This window comes from Dromiciops gliroides, chromosome 4 (assembly GCF_019393635.1).
Source record: "Dromiciops gliroides isolate mDroGli1 chromosome 4, mDroGli1.pri, whole genome shotgun sequence".
NCBI classification, from domain to species: Eukaryota; Metazoa; Chordata; class Mammalia; order Microbiotheria; family Microbiotheriidae; genus Dromiciops; species Dromiciops gliroides.
The window spans coordinates 480,063,617-480,089,237 of NC_057864.1; the positions used below are offsets into that span (position 1 = coordinate 480,063,617).

General features: G+C 46.6%; 1 protein-coding gene across 1 annotated transcript in view; it reads left to right on the forward strand.

Annotated features, from left to right (window-relative positions):
• The window catches only part of GPC1 (glypican 1), a 146,280-nt gene that overhangs the window by 72,822 nt on the left and 47,837 nt on the right, over window positions 1-25,621 (forward strand). Inside the window, exon 2 of the mRNA XM_044003583.1 lies at window positions 12,311-12,469. Within this exon, the coding sequence (XP_043859518.1) occupies window positions 12,311-12,469 (159 nt within the window). The remainder of the gene's footprint in view (window positions 1-12,310; window positions 12,470-25,621) is intronic.

The following is a 25,621-nucleotide window of genomic DNA, read 5'->3' on the forward strand; positions in this document are numbered from 1 at the left end:
TAGTACTTGTATGACCTTAGGCAAGTCACTGGTCTTCTCTGTGCCTTGGTTTCCTCATCAATAAAATGACAGGGCTAGACTAGATGTCCAACTACTGACCTATGAACTCAATCAGCTACCAAAGGTGGTCCCCAAGGTGGGAGGGAGGAGACCCTCGAGTAGGTGACACTTTCAAGGAAAGGTGCCCATGAGTCACCCTCATGATGAAATGAAGCATGACAGGTGTTGCAGACAGCCTGCTCAGGTTTCTAATTAATGCAGGTGCTCCTTGGGGAGGAGGTATTTTTATTCTGGTTGCTAAAAAGGTTCTCTGTACCCCTGGTCTCTTGAGTGAAGCAGACACATCATCACTCTGCGATCACTGTGAATTTTTGCTATACAAACAGTGTTTGCTGATAAGGACCTCCGGAATGGGACAGGGCTCTTTACTGTGGGAAAGGGGATCCCTACTTCCCATCAAGGCTCCGTTCAAATGACACTTCCTTTAGGAATCCAAGCCTGTCCTGATCCCCCGCCCCGTCTCTTAGTATGTTGTCTACACACTTTGTTGTTGTTGTTCAGTTGTTTCAGACTCTTTGTGACCCCATTTGGGGTTTTCTTGGCAAGGATACTGGAGTGGTTTGCCATTCCCTTCTCCAGTTCATTTGACAGATGAGGAAACTGAGGCAAACAGGGTAAAGTGACTTGCCCAAGGTCACTTAGCTACTATGTGTCTGAGGTTAGATTCGAACTAAGGAGGCACTCTGTGCACTATGGTGCCACCTAGCTGCCCCTGCCTTCACACACTTGACCATGTATGTATTTTGCATTTATGTTATATTTCCTTATCTGTTGACCTATTATATCTCCCAAGTAGAATATAAGCTCCCTGAAGGAGAGATCAGCTCACTTTTGTATTTGTATTCTCTGGCGTGTAGTGGGAAGCTTAGTAAATATCTATTGATTGCTTGGCATGAATTAATTAATTGATTGATTGATTGATTAATCAGCTAATTAATTTATTCACCTAATATGCACTTAATAAACCTGTTGATTTGTTGCCATGAAGGAATTAATTCCTTCATCATTCACTTAGTAGGCAGCCTAGTGATTGGCTGCTATAAACAAGAGAAATCCTTTTATTTTCCCATCCTCCTCCTCTGATCACCACACACACACACACACACACACACACACACACACACACACACACACACACACACGACATTGGCTTTTTTTGCAGACATGTCTTTTGGCCTGAACACCAACCTTCAAAGATAAGATTCCTCTCCCTGAGGGGAAAAAGACTTTAAAAAAGATCCCTTGGGAATATTTGTGACCGCACTTACTCTATCATCACCCCTTCCTTCCTCAGAGACTTTTCTCCACATGCTCCAGTTGGGGAAGACCGTCCTGATGTGGTATTTCTAGAATCCCAGGACAGGAAGAACGCAGTGAGCCCAGAGTCCCCCAGAACCTGAGACCATCACAGTTATACTTCAGGGTAATTACCGAGGTTCATCCATCTAGGGACCTCGAAAGCCAGATAGTCCAACTCTCTTTCCCATAGATGAAGAAACTAAGCCCCAGTGAGGTCATAGGATCATAGAGCTGGCGCTGGAAGGTACCTCAGAGGAAGAGGAAACGGAGGCCCAGAGAGATCGAGTCACTTGCTCTAGGTCACACAGTAAGCTGCCGAGTTGGGGAATGAATTCTAGCCTTCTGCAAACTCAGGGCTCCTACTGAAATATCCTGACTCTCACCCAAAGGAACCTCTGAGGTCACTCAAAGGCTCCTTGGGTTGCCTATGGAAGCGTCCAGGCAGGAAGCTTCTTTACAGTGACCCAGGGAGTCGGGCAAGAAGGTTGATTTGAACAGGGAGGAGAGCAGAAAAGGTTTCAGTGGACACTCACTGATGGCTTAATCCCTGGTCAACAAACATTTCCATCGACCAGTTCAGCAAACATTTATTGAGTCACTGCTATGTGTGCAGCATTATGTTGGATGCTGGATGACAAAAAACAATGTCCCTCAGTTATAAAGCCTGTGCTGAGAAATTTTCCTATAGGGAGTTGCACCAATTTTCCATATTGGAGGTTCTTTACCTTGATAAAATTAAAGCTTTATTCCAAAAAGCATGTGTGTATGTGTGTGTGTGTGTCTTTGTGTTTCTGTGTGAGTATGTGTGTGTGTGTGTATGTATGTGTGAGAATGTGTGTGAGTGTATGTGAGAATGTGTGTGTGCATGTGTGTGTGCGAGTGTGTACACGTACGTATGAGCCAGCTTTCTTTCCCTCATGCACATTTGGATTCATTGGAATTGGAACTCAAAATGTGAAGACAGAAGGGAATCCCTTGAGTAGATATAATGCGTTGGACAATCAGTGCTGTGTAGTCAGAAAGTCATGGGTTCAAATCCTAATCAATGACTCCCACCTGTGTGGAATGAGTTACTTAACCTCCTCTTTCTCATCATAAAAATGTTGACATTGGAGTAGTATCCCTAATGCTTTGTATATAGTTGGTGCTTAATGAATGTTTATTGAACCTGGTTGAATTAGCTATCCTGAAGGTACTGAGAGAGGGAAAGTTTCTAATTAATCAACAAGCATTGATTAAGCTCTTACTATGTACTCACTCAGTTCAGGGATAGAACACTAAGGAGGGGGATCACCCAAACCCAAGAGCATTCGTTTGTGTTTCCAAGTTATGGGGATTGGGAGGTGCCTGATTAAAGAGTGTCTGATTCGTTCAAGACCCCTCTAGTGGGGGGCAGAGATGGATGTTGTGGGTGGCCTCGGTCATGCAAGGAAAGGCAGAATCCATATGGAAAATAATTACCAGTTTATTCTTTAATGTTCAGAAACCCTACCACTCAGGAGCAGAATTAGCCTGTTATTAGGGACCAAAATAGTGTTGTTATTCGGCAGAACACGCCCACACATCCAAGCTTTGCTCCCAAATCAGAAACAACTCTCATCACTCCTCAAGTCAGACCTGCTTCTGGGCATCAGGAGTTTTCATCTCTAGGCTGAGTATGGTGGTTGGGGACAGGGACTTTCTTTCCAGACTGTGGGGTTTGTGGAGTCACACCCTAAGGATGTGGATGACCCAACACCACAGCCTTGGACTCGGGATCAAGAAGATCTGGGTCCAAGTCTCCCGCCTCTGATGCCAGCTGTGCTACTATGGGCAGTTCCTCATCTGTAAATGACCGGGGTGGGCTAACTGACCTCCAAGGTCCCTTCTGTCTTTAAATCTAAGATTCCAGAATCCTATGAATATCTAACTCAGAGTCATGGTCTCCCTCATAGGGACCCCAGGAGCCAATCCTAGAACGTCAGGACCTTTTTGTTTTGTATGCGTTAATTTGCCATTCTACAGATGCTTTTTTTAAAAAGTCACAGTCATTTTGACGTGTTCCCCTACCCTGGCTGCCCACTCAGGGAACTTTCACTTGTAATAGAGAAAAACAGCTAAGTGAAACCATCAGACCTAGTACTCAGGTCTGACAATGTATACGATGTTCTGTGCCCATGGTCTCCCACCTCTCAAGGAAAGGTGAGATAGTCCCCTTGCTTTAGAAAAGAGGAAGCTGAGGGCAAGAGAAATGGCCAGGGAAAGGTCATACCGCCAAGATAACAGGCACTTAATAAATGCTTGTTGATTGTCTGACTTTCCTGCCTGCTTCCTTTTCTCAACATTCCTGGACTCCCTCCTACTCGTTTCTATAAAAACTTGCCTTCAAACCCTTCATCAATCCAGACGGCCGATGCCGGTGTCAGTGGCTGGCATCGCTGCGAATGGATTTACTCTGGAGATGTGTCTGTCCATTTGGGGTTACGGAAGAGAGAAGGTGGCTCACTCTCATAGAAAACTCGCCCAGTTCTAATTTACTGATACCAAAATAAAGGACATAGTGTGGAAATACGCCAGCCTGTCATGTGGGAGCCCTGCATTCCTTTTATCCTGGCTTTGGAGAATGATAGTGCCTGTGATATCTAATCAGGACCTGGACAGCTCTGTAGGACTTTAATATTTGCATAGCACTTTGAGGTTATTCTCTCACTGGATCCTCACAACAACCCTGGGAACTGGGTGCTATTATTATCCCCATTTTACAGAGGAGGAAACTAAGGCAACTGACCTCCAAGGTCCCTTCCATCTTTAAATCTATGATTCCAGAATCCTACAAATCTCTAACTTATAGCAATGGTCTCTTTCAAAGGTCAAACTGAATGACTCGCCCAGGGTCACACAGCTAGGAAGCATCTGAGGCAAGATTTGAATTCAGGTCTTCCTTACTCTGGGCTCAGTATTCTAAACATCAGCTGCCTCCTAAAGCAATTCCTTGAGACTAGAGGCTGTATAGCAGGTGCCCATCTGCATTGAGAGAGACTATCTCCGTAGAGAGCATTCCCTCTATTAATCAAGCCAAAAGGGACAGAGGGAGAGAAGGGAGGGAGAGAAGGGAGGGAGGGAAGGAGGGAAGGAAGGAAGGAAGGAAGGAAGGAAGGAAGGAAGGAAGGAAGGAAGGAAGGAAGGAAGGAAGGAAGGAAGGAAGGAAGGAAGGAAGGAAGGAAGGAAGGAAGGAAGGAATCTAAATGGAGAAAGTGTTAAAATGGTGCTGCCTCCAACAGTGCATATTTCACTCATTAGCCCACAGGGATGTTTGCTTTGCTTTTACAGACCATCTGTTTGGAAAGATATTTTCCTGCTTTGGGGTTGGAATCCCAGTGAGCTGTAAAGGAAGGACTGCTTTCAGTCTCTCCTGAAAAAGCTAATGAGTAGCCAGCTCCAGCTCTCTGGCCCCAGGCTAAACCAGGGTGAGGCTTTAAGGTCTGAATTTTCCAAGGTTGTTGGGAGTTGGGCCACACAAACCTCCCCTAGTCTTCCTGCCTTGGTGCATTGTCAGCCATGGAATCACAGGCATATAGCTGAAAGGGTGGCCAGAGGCCATCTAGCTCATCAACTCATTTTATTGTTGAGGAAACTAAGACACAGAGGGGTTACATGACTTGAAGTCAAATCCTGTAACCTTTATTGCCTTTAAGACCTTGGAGCAGTCTCTTTACCTCTCTAAGCCTAAACTCATCTGTAAAAGAAGGTGGTGGGGGTGGACATCTTTTGGTCCACTGGAAACCCCAGGTCTTTTTCACAGACGCTGCTATGAAGCTAGTCTTTCTGCACCCTGCTCCTCCCACCCTGTACTTCTGGGAATGGTTTTCATGATCTAAGTACAGGGTAGTAAGCCAGTTTTGTGTTTAGGAGGAATTTCATACCTTAGTTCTTTTCCTATGGAAGCTATTTGTTTTTTGTCTAATTGGGCAGAGATAGCCTCCCTCCTCCCCCCGGTCCCAGAGCTTTGCTCAAATGAATATTGATTCATTTGCAAATTGTCTTCTGTTTATGCAAATAACGGCTTTCCCCTTATGTTCCTTCAGGTTCTATTGTTTGTTTTGGCTTTTGTGGTTGTTACTGTTTTTAATCTCAAACTCCAAAAAGGACAAGCTCTGTCCCTCAACCAGCCGGTCCCTGTCCTGTCTCCCTGGTTCTGCCCCTCCTGTCCCTGATGCCAGTAAGGAAGAGAAGCCCAGACACTGAGCTGGGGGTAACCATACACAAGCCTGACCTCACCCTGCAAAGTAGGAGTTGTAATGCTAGTGCCCTTGTGAGCTTATACATATGTGAGTCCTCATTATGCTCACCAATCAGAGGGTCAACAAAAGCTCAGTAAGCACATTATAGATGACAGCTTCAGGATTCCTTTACTCCTAGTCCCCAGCCAGAAGTGGTCTGGTCTCCCTCCTCTTGGCTTCCTAGCACTTGGTTTGGTACCTACTTTCTCCTTGGTATCATGGTTAAAGGCATACATGTCTTATTCCCCCAACCCCCTACTCATCTGCAAGTTGTGTGAGAATAGGGGATGTATCCCACTTATTCATCTCTGCACCAGCCTGCCAACCCTGGGTGTCCCAGTGTTCAGTGCTTGTTTCAATGAATGAATGAAAGATTCTGAGTTGGTCAATATCCCATTGGATCTTCACAACCAACCCTCCAAAGTATCCAGTGCATGCATTATTGTCCCCATTTTACAGGTGAGGGGATTTGGGAGTCCAGAGATAACAAAGTCCATGGTCCCATAAAGCCTCAGATTCCCAACCCAGGGAACGCCCTTTCCCCTATACCATGGGCTATGGGTTGAGGGATTTCTTTTGCCTTCTATGTTTGATCCAGATGTTCAGCCCACTGGTGGTCATGGCCAAGGCCCTGACTATCTGTGATCGCTTCGGATCCTGAGACACTGGTAGTGTTACCTTCTTGTCCTGACCAGATGCCAAATAGGGAGTCGTCCACAGCCAGCACCATTGGGAACCCTATTTCTTCTTGCCACAGTAACACCCCATCACATGCCAAAACTCTGACAAGCACCACTTCCTTTCTCTGGGACTCAGTTTTCTCATCCATAAAATGACACAGTTGGACTGGGTTGTCCCCGAAGGAAGTCCCTTCTGCTCTAAACCAATGACTCTGTGATCCCCAATATAGATAAAATCAACCTTCATAATGATATGGGGTGGTTCTTAGGTATTCCTCAATAAAGAATTACACTCTCTCACACAGTGCAATTAGAATTAAAACGGTCTTTTATTTGGTGCTAGGAAAGTGAAGTCAAAGACTTCATCCCTCAGAGAGGAAGGCTTAGAAACATTCTCCTCCTAGAACAGAGGGAAAGCAAAGGCTTTTCTAGAGGAGACATGGGGTGTCCACTTGAAAATGGCAAAGTTCCCTTTTGGGATGGGGTGAGGAAAGCCTGGATGCTTGTCATATTCCTGAGAGTCGAGGGGGATTTTTTTTTTAATGATAGTCCTAACCTTTGGGCTTATCTCTGTCTCCTAGCTTCAGTCAAGGTAGTAGCCTGGCTTAATTGACTTTCCTGCTATAGAATTTTATCTCCGCTTACTTCTTAAGTCTGTCCTGATATCTCATTGTTAAATCTAAACTTTAACAGTCCCTTGATTCCTTGATATGTCTGTCATGTTATCTGGTCATCTTTGCTTTTGTTTCTCACAAGAGAAACTTCTGATTTATCCTAAGCCCATGTCAGTAGGATGGTAGATTTAAAAGCTGGAGAGACCTTAGTCCAGATAAGGAAACCAGAGAGGTAGATCTAGAGATCTAGAGCCAGAAGGAACCTCAGAGGTTTTCTAGTATTTCCTATGTTGGAGTCTTACCTCGCTCCCAGCCATTACAAAGCAGTGTCTTATCTGAACTTGGTTCTTCTCCATTGTCAAACTCAGTGCTCTTCAGTCCTAAATGTTTACTTAAGATTGGTTGTTCAGTTGGGAGTCAGTACTAGCCTTCTGAACTGTCCTGAGATTTTTCCTTGGAGAAATTTCACCAGGTGTTTGGATCGGGGTTCAAGCAACATAAGATAGCCTCATGGTTTAGCCCTAGAATGGACCGAATAAGCCACCAGGCCCAGCTTCCTCCTGTTAGAGGTGAGGAATCACCCCAAAATCTTAAGTGATTTATTTACCCAAGATCGAACAGGTTGTAAGTGACAGAGTGAGGATTCAGCCCAGGTCTTCTGACAACAAAGCCAGCACACTTCTGTGTGTGTGTATGTGTGTGTGTGTGTGTGTGTGTTTGTTTGAGGGGAGGAGGGGGAAGAGGCACCAAGGAATATAAAGATTACATTCAGGGGAGCAGAGAAGAGTGGAACCAAGATACCCTGTGCTAGAAAGCTATTCCAAGGGTTCGGGCAGTTGGTAATGGACCTGCTGCTAGGGTGCGGTCTGTTTGACCACAGAAGACCTTGGGGTGAATCAGAGAGATTTTGTGGATACGCCATAGATAGCACCTGCTTCTCCAGGGAGTAAGGAGCAGAAATGTGAGAACAGGGCAGGCTTTCTTTCTCTCTCCTCTCCACCATCTGCCCTCTGTGGCTATGGTCTCAGGATCAGCCTGTGAAGCATCTTCAGGTTGAACGTATCTTGTGGGACTTCCCTTCTGTCAGGGCAGCTCGGTGGGGCCTAGCGGAATTAAGAGCATGAGAACAGTCCCCCAGCTGCCAATCTGCTGTTTCTCTTTACGTTTTCATCATGTTTTTACTATTAAGATAGCTGCCATTCCTCCATTGAGAGCTGCTCCTGCCAAATTAGGGCCTGAAAACGCCTCTTTAGGGCTGGGTTCTAAAGGCCCTCCCCCCCCCTGCTGTTCCCTAGAATGAGAGTTAATGATGGAAATACTGACTAAGGGCACACTGGGCCCACTCATTACATGTTCCCCAACTGACCGCTGCCTTGCTCTTGCTACTGTCTGACACCCCTGGCGACTGGGGAAGTGAATCTTGCACTTGGTTTGGACCTTTGGGTTTGGATGCTGGTGGCCCGGCAAACAGACCTCTGTAATTAGCCTGCCAATCGGTTAGGTGGATCCTTTGCCCAGGGTATAAATAGGACACACGTGGCAGGTCGATCATCACTGAGCAGCTGCCGCCCAGCAGCCTGGGTGGGTGGGGACCAGCCTGGGAGGGCTAGGGAGAAGAGCCAAAGATGGGGTCTGACTTGTCCCCAACTCTGACTCTGCTAAGCAACTTAGGCCCCTCCCCCTCACAGTTTTCTCGAGGCAGGAATGATGCCTGGTCCTTTTTTTTTTCTCAAAAAAATTTTACATTCAATTATGGATTCAAATTAATATTTCATATCAGCACTATTAAGTGTACAACTTAAGACATCTAAAAGACAGCATGAAGACAGTGGAATGAGAACTAGATTTAGAATCAGGAAACCCGAGCTGCTCCAAGGCCTCCTCTGGTGCTATCTGTGGGACCTTGGGCAAGCTGAATTTAGACTCTGAGGCCCAAGGTTCGAATCCCAGCTCTGCCACTTAACTACCTGTGTAATTGTGCACAAGCTACTTTACCTCCACGGGCCTCCTCAACTATAAAATGAGGGGGTTCGACCAGATGATCTGGGAAGCTCTGAATGCCAGGCTGAGTTTGTATTCTTTCCGATTAGCAATGGGAAGCCATGGAAGGTTTGTGAACAGGGAAATCATGTCATCTAACTGGTCCCCCGTCCCAGTGTCTCTAGTGTCCTATCTGTCCTTCACTCAGCAGCCTAAATAACCTCGTGAGACAGTCAATAAGCATTCATTAATGCTTACAACTGTGTTAAGGCCCAGGATCCTAAGGCAAAGATGTGGTCCCTGCCCTCCCAGAGCTCCCATCCAAATGGGAAAGATCGCGCGTAAATGACTGTGTCCTATCTACCAAACAGTGAAAAGGAAAGGTCACCTGAGAGCCCGGGATTCTTCCCCCTCTTCATGTCATGCACTTCTCAGGCTCTTTGGTGAAGTTATGGACCCCATCTCAGGATCATGTTTTTAAATGCATGAAATAAAATATGTGAGATTACAAAGGAAATCAATTCCTCGGATGTTTTTCAAAATAAGTTCACAGATCCCAGGTTAATGATCTTTGCCTTAGAGGAAAAGCACTAGAAGGTAAGGGGCAGAGGGAGAGTAGAATGAAATTAAATTGACCACCTATAGTCTATAGCTGAGGTAGACTAGAGATAGACTAGAGATACTAGAGGCAAGGAGATCGATTAGAAGGACAAATGCAACAGTCTTAGCAAGGGACAATGAGGACCCGACAAGAGCGGTAGCAATAGGAGGTCCGAGAAGGGGGCAGGGGTGAGCAAATCTGTGCAGCTAGGTTCAACAGGATGGGCCAACCCGTGGGGGATAAGGCAGAAGGATGGCTGGTGGCATCATGAACAAAAATAGAAGAGATTGAAGAAGAAGGGAAAGATGACGAGCTCCGTTGTCCACATCCTCAGTCCAACACACTGTTGGAACTTGCAGATGAACGTCAATGCCGGCCGTCCATTGGAGATATGGGTTTGATGTTCAGGGAAGAGGTTCGACTATAAAATCTGTCAGAGGAGGGGACTGGAATAAATGCCTCCGAGATCCTTTTCAGTTTCAGTTTTTATGATCCTGTGTTCTCGGATGTGAGAGTCATCGGCATAGAGGTGATAATTGAACCCATGGGGGACAATGAAAGCATCGGGAGAGGGAATGTGAAAGAGGCCTTCCCTCTACACACGGCCAAGTCCCCACAGGGAGCTCACTGGCTCCAAACCCTCCCTGATGATGTCATTGATCCCTGGCCCACTAGGGCTGTCAAGTCTTGGGCCCGTGGTTCATGTCACCCTGGGGGTAAACATCAAGGAATAAGGTGGGCTCATCGGTGGGTAGGCCCGTCAGTCCCCCAGAGAGCCAGAGCTTCCTGGGGCTCACATTTTCACTGCTAGGTAGCATCCATAGCAGCAGTCGCTCTGATGGCTGCCTGGGGGTGTTGGCTGCCTTTTCAACTGGAGCATCTAAAGCCTTCCAGTACGGCCATATTCTGCCTGGCAGAGGTGGGTGAGGTTCATGGTGAGGGACTAGGAAAAGAGCTTCAGTTCTTTCTCATAACAGGAGCACCCTGCCCTGGTCCAAGATCCCCACACATGCACCACGGCTTCTGCCTCAGTAACATTAAGCACCAGGAGTCCAGAAAATGTAATTTTCAAGGAAAAAAAATCTGAGAAATGTCAGCTCTACCTCTGACAACGTGAAATGGTAGAAAGGTTGGTATTGAGTAACCCTTCCCTTCAGTGTCGATGCTTTGTGATCTAAGGATCCTGGAACTAAAGAATTCAACTAATCCAATCCCCAAATTTTACATTTGAGGAAACTGGGCCCTAGAGAAGTGATGATGTGCCAAAGGTGATACAGTTATTGTCAGTGCTTCCATTTAAACCCACGTCTGCCATCACCCGAGTCTGATCTGCTTCTTAAATGGGTTTAACTTCTCTTGGCCTCAGTTTCTCTATGTGCAAAATAAAGGCGTTAGGTGGAATGATCTCAAAGGTCCTTTCCAGTCCCCGTATCTAGAATGTGATTCTCTTTCTGTCAAGCCTTGGTAACCAGTCAAATGACCCGTCCCCACATTTTGGATGTTCTAGACCAAAGAACCAGGACCCAATATCTAGAATGAGAGGTCCTTGTTCCCTGGACAGGTTTGGAACACGGTGCCCCCGCTCTTGTTCTGAATTCTGTAGTACACCATCATCTTCCTTTTCTCTTTGTTCTTGTAATCCTCCTCCGTGCCTCCCAACTTGAGGCAATGACAAGATTCGGGGTGGGAGGGGAATTTGCCCAGCAGGAATGGACACATAAGGAAATTTAGGATTGAGGTCTCAAAGGTTGTTCTAAACTAAAGCTTCTTAAACTGTGGGTTGCCACCCCACATGGGGTCATGTAACCGAATGCAGGGGCTGCGAAAAATTTGGCGACGGCAAAAGGTTATATATACCCCGGGTCGGTGAAAAAGGGTCACAAGCGGAAAAAGTTGAAGAAGCCCTGATCCAGACCAAATTAAAGCCCCCTGCTTTCCTCTCTCTATGGGAGTTAAAGGTCTCTTTAACTAGGTTTCTTGATATGCATCTAGTCTCCTTACACATTATTCTCCATACTCTGCGGTTCAACCATACTGACCTGCTTGTTTCTCCCTGGTGACCCTCCATGTCCTGTCCCTGTACCTTCTTTGTGCGGGGATCCCCCCACCCCCATGCCAAGAACACATCGCCTCCTTACCTCTAAGGCGTGGACCCTCTGGCTTCTTTCAAGTACCGCCTTCTGGGATCTTAGGATTAGTTTAGAGTCTCTTGGCTCTAGAAGGGACCCCAGAGGCCATAGGATCCACCCTCTGGTTTTGCTGATGATGAACTGAGGCCCAAGGAACCTTCCCCGACCCCCGAGCTCCTTCTCAAAGCATTGATTGTATATAGTGTCCGTCATTAGGCTATAAACTACTTGGGACTATGGACTATGTTGTCTGTCTCTAGCACCTGGAATGGTGCCTGGAACATAGTAGGTGCCTAATAATTGTTTGTGGATTGGTTGACTCTTTTGATGACCTTCGAGGGGTTGGATCCTGGGTACTTATGTCACCCCCAGCAGCTTCTTCTCCTACCCTCCTCCATCCCTTGGCTCTCCTCTGGGACATTGGGCGGCCATGGCCTCCAAGGTTCAGTTCCCCTCAGCTCCTCCCTTCCAGAGTGGGAAGCTCTGGTTTTATGTCCCTCCCTTCAGCCCTTCTCCCCAACCCATCTCCAGCTCCCCTTTGGGGCAGGGCACCCCACCCCCAATCACTCCTGTGCCAATCCTTGTTGATGAGCATTCAGAGAATTGTCCATAGACCATCTCAGCCCCTGCCCCCTGGGCCCTCCAACCATTCAGCTGCCTTGCTCACCTCTGTTTTCCCTTTTGCCAGGTGAACACCTGAGGATCTGCCCACAGGGCTACACCTGCTGCACCAGTGAGATGGAGGAGAATTTTGCCAACCGGAGTCGCAGCGAGTTGGAAGGAGCCCTCAGGGAAACCAGCCGCTCAATGCAAGTGATGCTCAGCACTCAGCTCCGTAACTTTGACGGTAAGTGACCACCTTCTTACCTTTGGGGAGCTCAAGCCACTGCTCCCCAGCCTGCAGAACCCAGCCTCAGGCCACTTCTGTGGACTCCACAGAGCCATCTGCGTCCAGGGCCCTCCTAGGGCTAGGCATGCATAGGACACTTGAGATTGGTATGAGAATTACCGGATGGTTCCCTTTCTATTTTTATTTTATTTTTTTAATTTTTTTTTAAGTGAGGCAATTGGGGTTAAGTGACTTGTCCAGGGTCACACAGCTAGTAAGTGTGAAGTGTCTGAGGCCGGATTTGAACTCAGGTACTCCTGACTCCAGGGCTGGTGCTCTATCCACTGCGCCATCTAGCTGCCCCCGGATGGTTCCCTTTCTGAAATAAATTGCACAAAAGAACCTTCGGTTCTCTAATGATAGAATCTAATGTAATAGGATTTTCCACACAATGATGGAAGGTCTAACGAAGGGATTTCAGGGTCTGTGATAGGTAGAGGGAGGGAATGACAAGGGGGCATGACCCACTCTTCTTCCAGGTAAAGTTGACCCTACTTCAATGGCAAGCCATGGTAAGGGGCATGTCTCTGATTATTGTGAAGAGGGGGAGTATGATACTGCAGACCCAGATTCAAATCCCTCTTCTGCCATTTCCCTGGGTGCCCCTGAGCAAGTCTGAGCCTCAGTTCCCTCATCTGTACAATGAGGGAATTAGACCAGATGGGCTCTGAGTCTCTCCTCCCCCACCCCCAGCTTCTCCTTACCCACTCCCCCCCAATAGCAATGGCATGGAGATGATAATGTGGACCCATTTAAATGTCAAAACATTTCACAAATCTCAGCATGGCAATAGTTGTCTTATTAGGATGCGCTGATAAAAAAAAAAAGAAAAGAAAAGAAAAAACAACAGAGGGTGAGGCAGAGCTACTATAAATTCAGCAAGGCTTTTAACTGAATTTATGTTTTATTAATCATAGCAGCATCTACATATGTTTGATAAATAGGAATCCATGTGTGCGTGAGACATTCTTTATTCATCCTTGGACATTTACTTATTTATTATCCCGAGTCATTTAATGAGATAGCTGGGGCTGTTTGGCAGCTTTCAGAAACTAGACGGACAGACGGCTAGATCTTCGGCCCCCTGCAAATAGCTCGTCCCTTTTTCTGCCCTCTCCACGCCCCTCCCCCCTCCCATATCTGTGTCTCCAGTGTTGAGGACTGCCATGGTAGGGCTTTCAGAGGAGCCTCAGCGATGGGGTTCAGCAGCACACATCAATCAAAAGAGCCCAGAACTCAGAGCTGCAGGACCCAAGTTCAAATCCCGGGTGACTTCCATTCCCTGGCTTGCAGTTTCTTCTCTAAATGGGAGGCTGGACTCAATGGGTCCTAAAGCCTCTTCAAGCCTTGGATCAACAGTCTTATAAACTTCATCTCCTTCTCTGTATAATAGAGGTTGGACTCGTGTCCTCTGAGTTCCCTTAAAGCTCTGGATCTTTGCTCCTACAAACTTAAGCTCTCAGTTTAAGGCCTCAGATTCCTTTGCTGTAAAACTGTTGGATTAGGTCAGGGCTTCTTAAACTTTTTTCTACTTGAGACCCCTTTTCACCAGAGAAGTTTTTCCTCGACCCCAAGTATATAAGTATATAAAATAGGTGTACGTAACCTTTTTCTGTTGCCACATTCAGTTATGTGACCCCAGATGGGGTCAAGACCCACAGTTTAAGAAGCTGGGGACCAGGTGTCGAGTGAGGTCCCTCCCAGCTCAAGATGGAGGATCCAATAATCTGCAGTCCAGGACCTGATGCCATCACGGCCTTGACAGCCCAGTGTCATCAGTCAATAAGCATTAATTAGGCACCTACTGTGTGCCCGGCACAAATTTGATCGGTCTTGTGTCAAGGCAGAGAAACAGGCCAGGTGGAAGACAAATGTGTGGGGCTGAGATAGACTTACTCAAAACCAAAAGCAAACCATCCAATCTTGGGCTGAGCACTGGGCCAGCTCCTGCTCCGTGGCCTCATTTCATGTTCTCTCTCTTTGAGAGATGAATTGCCTTTCTGTAGACACACCCCGGGTGGAGCCCTTGTACAAAGGAGGCAGCCCTGCCCAGCTGCCCACAGGGATGGAGCTGAAGACAGAAACTGGCCTTTGATCTGTTCCCCTGAGCTGGAGGCCTGGGAGAAATGGGCCAGGGAACTGTCATAGCCAACTCTGGGCTCTGGGTGGAAATGAGTGGTGACAGATGGGGGCCTCGGGGTATATGGGGCTGGTGCTCACCTGAAGCTGTTCCTGTACTTCATGCATTCTTTAGCTCTGGGCCACCCCTCGTGCAGGTGGAAACTCAGAGTGGGTGGAGGGTTGTGTTGAATTCTTCATTGTTTGGTGGGGGAGGGGGGGGAGGGTAAAGCCTACAAAAACTAAACAATCTCATTGGTCATCTGGCCTGGAAGTCTTTTCCAGTAACAGTGGCCCAGTAAGCAGCAGCAGCAGTACAAGATCAGAGCTTTTAAGGAAAGGTTTGCCCCTTTTTTCACAAATGGAGAAACTGAGGCACAGAGTGACTCATAGACTTGCCTGAGGGCAGAGGGGGTGTCACACAGTGAGCAGTGGAGAGGGGACCAGATTTCTGTCTCTTAGAGAGGTTCTCTTTCCACCAACCCTGCTTGCCTCCTTGGGCCAGAATTATCCTGTCAGAACAAATGAGAGGGGGCAGCCAGGTGGGGCAGTGGATAGAGCACCCAGCTTGGAGTCAGGAGGACCTGAATTCAAATCTGACCTCAGACTCTTGGCACTTACTAGCTGTGTGACCTTGGGCAAGTCACTTAACCCTCATTGCCCAACCCCAAAAAACAAACAAAAAGAAACAAATGAGAGCAGTTTCTCCTTGGAATAGCTGAGCAAAAAAAAATTTTTTTTTACATTAAAATTAAAATAAATAAGGAATAGCTGAGCAGTGTGTCTTATGGAAACTAGATGATGGAGAAAGTCTGGTGACACTGGAAACACCAGGAAAAGGCTTGAGACTTAGAGTCAGAGGACTTGAATTCAAATCCTAGCACTGCCACTTACCCCATCTGGGGCTTTAGACAAGTTGCTTCCTCTCTGGGCCTCAGTTTCCTCATCTGTAAACATGAGGGAGGTCGGGGCAGCTAGGGGACGCAGTGGATAGAGCACCGGCCCTGGAGTCAGTAGTACCTGAGTTCAAATCCGGCCTCAGACACTTAACACTGACCCTGGGCAAGTCACTTAACCCCAATTGCCTCACAAAAAAAAAAAAAACCATGAGGGAGGTCTCTGAGGTCCCTTCAGGTTCTAAATTTATAATCCATGAGTTCATGACTAGATAATCTTTAACGTACTTTTTGATAATATGCTCTTATGGTTTTAGAAGCTGCAGCAGAAGTGGTAGGAGCATGGATTCCAACTCCAGATTAATTATTAATTTTTCTAAAATGTTGCTTTTGTGTCACTCCTTTGCTACCATCCGGGTGCTTCCCATTACCTAGAGCTGGGGTTCTTAAATTGTTCTTGTCATTGGACCCCTTTGCAGTCTAATGAAGCCTACAGATCCTTTCTCAGAGTGTTTTCAAGTGAATAAAATAAAATACATAGACTTACAAGAATCTTATGATATTGAACTATAGTTTTAAAAAACAAGTTTGTGGACCTTATTTTAAGAACTTCTAACCTAAAAAGAAAAATTAAAAAAACAACATAGCCTGGTATTCAAAGCATTTCACAATTGAGCCCCCAAGTTTATCTTTCCAGCCTTACCTCCCCCTACATCTTCCCAGGCTATCTTTGAATATTTCTTGCACTTTTTGGACTTTCTACCCCCAGGAATGCTCTGCCTTTTTTGTATAATCCTATCCTTCATTCAAGATTCAGTTAAAATCCTTCTTCTTTCATGGAGTCTTCCAGACTACACCCATAACGATCATGCCTCTTGTAATCTCCTTTAGCCTTTTCTTTAATGAAAAGACATGGCACCTTCTAAATGGAAACATTGGAGAGTACACATATTTCTAAACACCACATGGCACCTTTACAAAAATAAACCATATGCTAGAACACAGAAAGCTGTTATTAAGACGTGACTGGAATTGTGACATCTTTTGTCTTGAGTAACATTTCATGTGTACACTTCTTTTCTCCCCACTAAACCATACCGTGAAATCCACAGGGACCTTGTCACCCTCATCTCTCTCACAACACCTAACACAAATGTGATGCAGAAATGAGGAGACCTGGTTGACAATGCTCCCTTCAGCCAGAATAGAAAGTTGTTAATCCACTTGGGAGCTTCTCATTGCTAGGGCCCCAGTGGTGCTAATTGGCCAGGCCCTTTTCAGCCCATGGCTAGCTAATTAGCCAGTCTGCGCTGGTCCCTGGGTAGGAGGTCAGCATTACTGTCTCTTTGTCTTTGATGATGAAACTTGGGTGCAAGTGTTCTGTCACAGAAAGGTGATCTCAAGCTGAGACTTGGACCCTGAGTGATGAAGGTGGTCAGAGAAAGGAGATTAGAAGAGATGCTTGTCCTGAGTCCAGCATTTAGCCCCACCTTCCATATGTTCCCTGCTCTCTCAGGTTCCCAGCCTTCCTCTGAGCTTTTATGTTAGACATCCATCAAGACCTTTTGAGAACAGCTTTCCCAGTATCATCAAAACATGCTAATGAGCCCAGGCACACACATGACATCTTTGTACATCCTAGAACATCAAACAAAGCAGGGATAATTTGAATTCCTCAATTTGCTTCATGCCCGTTGTAGATTAGACATTAGATTGTAAATTAGAGTGTATCAGAGATCTTGGCTCCAGGTCCAGTGCCTAGCACCTCAGGGTTCCAGTCCTCTGCCATATTGATATGGTGCTTTTAAGCTTTGCGGAGACCTTTGCAGACATTATCTCATTTCATCTCCCCACAACCCTGCAGAATAGGTGCTTTTATTATCCCCATTATACACAGACGTGTAATGACTTGCTCTGGAGTTAGTCAGTGACTGAGGCAGAATTTGAACTCTGGTCTTCCTGACTTCAAGCCCAGCATTTTACCTTGCCATGCCACCTCAGTGCCTCAGTTGTCACAGATGTCCACCAAACATGCATATCAGCCTAGGAACATATTGCCTACATCAGACATCTTACCTTCCTTAATTTTTAATCCAATCAATTGATAAGTTGTGTTTACTACAAGCCCTGCACCAGGCCAAGCAGAGGGGATTTAGGCTTGATCAGACTCCACATGCTAGGATCCATAGTACTAATCACGGACTTCTGAATCTAGGGATTCAACAAGTGTCTATTGGATTGAGTTGAGTCCTGTGTAGACATTTAGGAGACATAGTGCATAGAGTGTTGGATATGTAGTCAGAAAGACCTGGATTCAAATTCTTCCCTGCACGTTTACTGGCTATGCAACCCTGGAGAAGTCACCCGACTTCCCAACTTCAATTTCCCCATCTATAAAATGAAGATAATAATAGCATCTACGTCCACAGGGTCATCGTGAGGATTAACTGAGATAACCTATACGAAGTGCTCGGTAAACCCGAAAGCATATATAAATTATACTAAATTTATTAAATTTAAATTATATTAAATATATTAAAATTTCATATACATCATTATATAAATTATACTACATAGTGATTGCTATTCTTATTATCAGAGATGGGGTTCTCTCCCCTTCTTCCATGCTAGAGACTTAGATCCTGGCTGATGCCAAACACCCCTGTTTCCCATAAAGCTTTGCCTCGATGCAGGAAAACAAAGCACAGTCTGTCTGTCTGCCTCTCTCTCTCTCTCTCTCTCTCTCTCTCCCCGCCCCCCTTCTCCTCCTCTCCCTTTCTGTCTTTCTCTTCCCCTGACTGTATTGCACGTTTCTCCTCTTCTTCCTTGGGTGAATTGTCTGGCAAAATCTGCTTAAAACCTACCCCTCCGTTGGCTCTTTGATGGCATTGGGCCACCCCAGTGTTTATTCTGCCTCTCATCCTCGCCGAAAGCACCTGGCAGGGATGGGGATGGTGAGTCAGATCGTGACAGTGGCTGGGTCTGGGAGGGAACTCATGGTCCCCACTGCCTTTGCAGAAGCTACGGAGTAATGATGGGAGTTGACTTTAGGCTGGGAGACTGAAGGATGATAGGAGTGGCAAGCCCCTTAAAGAGATCATCTCAGGAGACCTCACAAAGACATATCTTGTCTCATGTCAGCCCCTCCACCTTTCCTGTCCTTCAAGGCTTTACACAGGTAAGCCATGGCCGCCCTCCTGTCCTTAATCATCCAGAAAGTCTATAGCATTGTGTAGGGAAAAGGTCCAAGCAAGAGGTGTGACTCATCAACATTTGACTGAGTCTCATCCTCAGGGGAAAAACCCTGCATTTGGAGTCAGAGGAGACCAAGGTTCAAATGCTGGTTTTGTCATTGGGTGCCTGGGTGACCTTTGGCAGGTTGTTTAACCTCTCTGAGCCTCGGTGACATCATCTGTAAAATAAGGATGTTGGTCCGGGTGGTCTCTGAGGTTCCTCCCAGTTCTAGATCTTTGACTTTCTGATCCTTAGACTATCTCACAAGGTGGTTGTGTAAGGACACAGTGTGGATACCCACAGAGACCCGTGTTAGCTGCACCTTCTAGCTTTACTCATATAACCTAAAAGCGTTTATAGGCACCATCTTGGAGGATGGAGACACAAATGCAGAAATGAACAAGTGCCTGCTCTCAGAAAGCTTACATTCTAGTGGGCAACTCAGCACATATACAGATAAATGCTTCATCAGCCAACGAACATCTAATAACCTCCTGTGTGCTAGGCACTGTTCTAGGCACTGGAGATAGAGAGACAAACCCTGCCCTTAGGGAGCTTACATAGAGATCTGGGTCATAGTGCTCGATGGTTAAAAGAAAAAAAAAAAGATGGGGCCATGTGGTGCAATAGAAAAGTCCTGGCTGTGGAGTCAGGCCTCGGCTTTGACTCCCACCTCTCTGGGCCTCGGTTTCCTCCTCTCTAAACTGAGGGGATGGACTAGCGAGCCCCTCCTTCTGGAATCCTGTGAGGACCCAAGTCCTCTGGTGTCCTGCATGGGTGGCCACTCAATCAACATCCCACCCTGGAGTCAGTGCGGTGCCTGGAGGCAGTTGGGAACCAGCCTCATTCAGAGTCTCCCTTCACTTTCCTCTGTCATTTAACCTGCAGGTTGCTGGTGAGCCCCAGCACTTGACTCATCTCTTAATGCCCAGGGGTACTTGAGGAGGAGGAGAGATGAGTCCCTTCTTCTTCCTAGCTTTTCCTCCTCCCCACCCCCAGCCCCACCTCTCTGCCACCTATTTCCTTCTAAGTCTCATTCCCTGGAGGCCTCTCTGCTGGCTGGCAACTAATCCCTGTTTTCAGTTGTTGATGGAAGATCAAAAGGCTCCCCTACCCAGGGTTATCCTTGACCGGGCCTCTCCTGGATCCCAGTGTCTTCAAGCGCACACTGAGAAATTCCCAGGAGAGGAGGGAAGGAAGCTCTATCCTTTTGACCTCCGAGTCCCAGGAATATATAGTTGTCAGTGCTGGGACTGGGGAGGCAGCAGGACAGGTGAGAGCCGAAAATGGCCCAGAATTGGGACTAAACAGGGAGGCTCAACTTGGGAGGGGCAGACTCTGGGTAAGAGGAGGAAGTCTGGGCAGGTGATTAGAGCATTAAGGAATTGTGGCTACAGGTGACGTGCCAGGCAAGTCTTTAGTGACAAGAGAAATCCAGTTTGGGGCATTTGGGAAATGAAGGAGGCGAGGGTCTCAGCAGTTGGGCCCATGAGATAGTTTTGTATAGAGACGGGGTGTCCCCAAAGTCCTAGAGAAGTGGTAAGCTTTAATAAGTAATACAGGTGCACTAAGGCTTTGGGGAGGCCCTGTATCGTGTGTGTGTGTGTGTGTGTGTGTGTGTGTGTGTGTGTGAGAGACAGAGAGAGAGAGACAGAGAGAGAGACGGAGAGAGAGAGACAGAGAGAGAGAGAGACAGAGAGAGAGAGCGAGAGAGAGACAGAGACAGAGAGACAGAGAGCGAGAGAGAGACAGAGACAGAGACAGAGAGACAGAGACAGAGACAGAGAGAGCGAGAGAGAGACAGAGAGAGACACAGAGAGAGAGAGAAACAGAGAGAGCGAGAGACAGAGACAGAGAGAGACAGAGAGAGAGACAGAGACAGAGAGACAGAGACAGAGAGAGACAGAGAGAGCGAGCGGGCGCCAGCATGCGAGAGAGCACCCTCCATCCATCAGCCGATCACCCCATGGAATATCAGTCCCTGGAGGGTAAGGACTGTTTAAATTTTGTCTTTGTATCATCAAAATCTACCTAGCGCACAGTAGGAAGTTAACACATTTGTTGATCGCTTGCTTGATTCTGCCAATGGGCAAGTGGCAAATACATAATGACCGGCAGGGAAGTCTGGCAGTGGGCACACCACCTTAAGGACTGGGGGTTCAAGGACAAAGACTCACAGGGTCCAAGATTTAGAGCCCAAAGGGACCTTAGAGCCCAACTCCCTTATTTTATAGGTGAAGAAACCGGAGCTCTGAGATGTTGATGATTTGCCTAGGACCAAACAGCCGATAGTAACAAGTATAAGAATATCTCGCATTTATGCAATGCTTAAAAGTTTGCACCAACACCCACTGCCAACTCAGAGCAGGTTAACCCAAGGGTCCTAGGAATAACACCCTCCTGCCACGCATTCCCTCCACCACCAGATGGATGACTCTGCTTTGGGGCTAGTCTCTGGAGTAGATCATCCAAGGGACCGACTCTGTTATCAAAGCCATCTGGGACACACACAAAATGTTAAGAAGCCCTGCCCTGGGGCCTGGGGTCCATAGGCCCAAGCCCTGCCAGACGGGAGGACTGTGGAGGCAGGAAGCCATGCCTGCCTTTAGAGCAGGTCAAGGTCCGGATTTGCCCTGATCCATCACGGCCCCCTGCTTTTGTTTGAAGAAGGCTGACAATTAATTCTCTCTTGCTCTAAACAAGGCAGGTCCATGAGAAGGCTCAAGGAGGAAGCTAGAGGTCCCCGACAATTGCCCATTTCATTGCAAAGTATTTCAATAGGCCGTAAATATGTTTTATGGCCTGACAGTGGATCAGAATACCAGGAAATGGAATTAAATGCTTTGAGGGGTGCGAGGGCTAGAACATTAGAATGACTTGGGAAATAGGTGTTGACCTTCCAACCTTTAGCCCCTGGCCAATGCTCCCACAATTCTATTTTTCTTCCAATCCTCCTGAGGACTTTTGCTTCTCTACCAGGATGGGAGGGAGAGGCTGTTCCCCTAAGTGTATGCTCTGCCTTTCATCCTGAATTATTTAAGTCATTTACATTAGAAGCTGAGGAGTTGCAGTGGTAATTATAAAGGTATTAGGAACCTGACAATTATCTTTAATTATGTGGGGCTGCTCTGGTTATGAACAAGGGCATCTATATCTGAATGGTGGTTTTTTTCCCCCCTTGCCTCCCCCTTCTAAAAAACAAAACCAAAAGAAAAAAAAAGCCATCAGGAAAGTTTAATCTGGCCGAAGTGCTCTCGGTTGGAAACTGGTATGTTTTTTAACAAAAGAACATCCAGACAGAATCTCGGCTTAGCCATAATGGAAGCCAGCCACCATTTCCTAAATAACAGGGAACATTTTTAATTCATTCTAACATCAGGCGCTGCGTTAATGTCGCTTTCAATCTCAAGAGCTGGTTATGCTGGAGATGGCTCTAACAACCATTTAAAAACACATCTTTCAAGTTTGGGGGTGAAATACCATCATCTGACAAAATGGATACAGATTTTCTGTAGTGGAAGGAATTAAACATAATTCTCCCAAGTCTGCAAACACACCCCAAACCTTAAGGATAGATGGAAGATCAGCTCAGTGTCTGGCAGAGATGGGCTGGTACCCCTGGGATGGGGAGGAAAGGAGCGTACTAAGGGATAGGCCCGCCTCCCTTTACCTCCCCCTCCTGATAGAAGGACCTTAGACCTTGTCAGTGGCAGGGCTACACCTGGGAGGATGTAGAATGGGGGAAGGGCTGATCTGTCCAACAGATCATTGAATAATAGAGTTAGAGCTGGAGAGGACATTAGAGACAACCACCCCGACTTGTTTTGCAGTTGGGGAAACTAAGATGGAGAGGAGTTAAGTGATTTCTCCAGGGTCACACAACCTATAAATGTCTGAGTAGGGATTTGAACCCATGTCCTCCTAACTCCAAATCCAGCATGCGAGCCACTATATCATGCAGCCTCTCAACAATTAGGGTCATAAATCTTGAGCTTGAAGAGGTCTCCTCTAGTTCAGTGCCTTCATTTTGAATGCAAGAAAATTGATGTCCAAAGGAGGTTCAATAACTTGCCCGAGGTCACACAGATAGGAAGCCTCAGAGGCAGGATTTGAACAGAAGACCCCCGACTCCAAAGGCAGTGCTCCTGTCTTGGGGTTGCAAGCAGAGAAGCCAGAGCCAGTTCTGTGGGGTGGTTGGGATACAAAATGACACAGAAGGACTTCTTTTGCTTATCCCATAAAATAAAACAGCATCCCCAGAACAGAGTTATTGTGGTGTTGATGCCCACAGGGTAGATAACTTCTTTAGTGAGTTCCCCCTTTCCTCCATGCTCACAGAGAAGGGGGTCATCCTACAAGCCATATCCAACAGGTACTTTATTTAGAAAACCCACAGTCATGCTTGGTTAGCCTTGTCCAAAATCTGGGGGAAAGTTCAGGAAAACATAGGGATTGGACGCGAGTGTCCATTTATACTGAAGTGGAAGCTTACGCTAAAGTAGAATTACTCATGTCAAGAAAAAGAAAATTCAGACCCACTTTTCTCTACCACCACTAATTTTTTCTACTTGTCCTCAGAGGGCAGAACCAGGAGAAATGGGTACAATTGCAGAGAGGTCAATTTCAATTCTATACAAGGAAACACTTCCAGATGAGAAGGGGCTTATCTAGTGGTAGACTAGACAGCTTCAGGAAGTGCTGGCTTACATCCCTGGAAGCTTTCAAGCAGAGCCTGTGTGACCTCTTGTAAAGGGTTTTGGGGAAGGGGTTCTTGCTCAGGTAAGGATTAGGCTAGGTTGGACAGCTAGGTGGCACAGTGGAGAAAGCTCCTGCCCTGGATTCAGGAAGACCTGAGTTCAAATCTGGCCTCAGACACTTGACACTTACTAGCTGTGTGACCCTGGGCAAGTCACTTAACCCTCATTGCCCTGAGTGGGGGAAAAAGGATTAGGTTAGGTCCTGACCTTACCAGGTATCTTCTATGGTTTTGTGCTTTAGAAATTTAGAAAAGGGAAAAATCAGTGAGGTTCTGGAATTGCGGGAAGCAAATTTCATGAAGGACGTAAGCCTTGAATTAGACTTGGAAAGACCACTAGACTTTGTAGGACTCGGTGGAATTTGATATGAGGGGGGAAGAACAGCCTAAGAAAAGACAAGCCATGGGAATGAGCATGTATCACTAGACTCAGAGGACCCAGGCTTCAATCCCAGCTTCGCACTTGTTTTCTGTGTGGGTTTATTCAGATTGCTTCACTTCTGGGCCTCAGTTTACTCATCTGTCAAATGGGAGGGTGGTACTAGATGGCCTCCCAGGTTTCTCCCAGCTCTACATCTAGGGTCCTGTGATCTCAGCCCCGACTGGAGCTTTCCACACCTATGATGCAGGGCCCTCTACACCCACAACATTGTCTGCACGCCTCCCTCTTGGCAGGCTTCTGACACCCTTCCAAAAACAGCCCCATCCCGTGGACTTGGGAAGCTGCTCGAGGCATCTGCAGAACGCCCATCAGCCCATCAGGCAGGAGCCGTGTTCTGAAGCAGGCCAGACTCTAAATTAGAAACAGCCCGGGCACAGAGCCTGGCTGCTTTGGGAGCCGAGGGGAACTCTGGGAGCGACTCTGCCAGGGAGCGGGAAGAGAACCAGAAAACTCCTTGGAGAGACTCTCATTTAAAAAAAAGCCACCTAGAGGCTCAGTGTTGTTATACAGGTGACAGATCGGGCAGGAGTTCAATCGATAGGGAGAAATTGAAGATCCAGCTTTGAACTCAACAATGGACCACTCATTTGATCATTCAGGTCCTTGGTTTTACCATCTGGGAAATGGGAAACTGGCAACTGATGTCTGAGATGGGAATAGCTGTGTGATTGCCTATGATAGGGTTAGATGATTTGAACACTAGTTGTAGTTGGGGGGTGTAAAGTGGGGAGAGAACTGATCCCCATAGCACAGAGAAACATCAATTGATTCTTTTTATGGTATTGTAAACTGTCAGAGATCAAAGGCACTTTAGATATGGTCATTCACTCTGTCAATGAACAGGCATTTAATAAGCACCTACTAGGTGCCAGGAGTTCTTTGAGGCACTAGGGATACAAAATGCAAAAATGAAGAAACAGCTAAGTGGTGTAGGGGGAGGGCTACTGGACTTGGAGTGAGGATAGGTGAGCTCAAAGCCAGCCTCAGACACTTTCTAACTGGCTTACTAGTCACTGGACCTCTCTTAACCTAAGGATGGATGGATGGATGGATGGATGGATGGATGGACGGATGGACGGACGGACGGATGGATGGATGGACAAAATGAATACATAAATTGGGATAGAGAGTGGATGTCTGATGCCATTTGTCTTTCCAGATGAAGAAAGTCCTTCTTACCCATACTCTGAAACTTATGATCTTAGAGAGCAATGAGGTTAAGTGACTTATCCACAGTCACACAACCAGTAAGTATCAGAGATAAGACTTGAACCTACTCCCTACTATGCCATGCTGCTTCTCAAATATTTAAATAGAAGACAATTTTAATAAAATATAAACTTGCAAGTAGGGATTGTTTCATTTGCTGTATTTATATCCTTGACCCCTAGCATAGTGCTTAGCACATAGTGGGTGCCTAATAAATGCTCATCAGTTGAGACACTAGCAGTTCTTACCGCCTTCATTTTATAAAAGATGAAACTGTGTTCTGAATTCCATAAGACTGTATGTTGCAGGGCAGTTAGGTGGCACAGTGGATAAAGCACTGGCCCTGGAGTCAGGAGTACCTGAGTTCAAATCCGGCCTCAGACACTTAACACTTACTAGCTGTGTGACCCTGGGCAAGTCACTTAACCCCAATTGCCTCACTGAAAAAAAAAAAA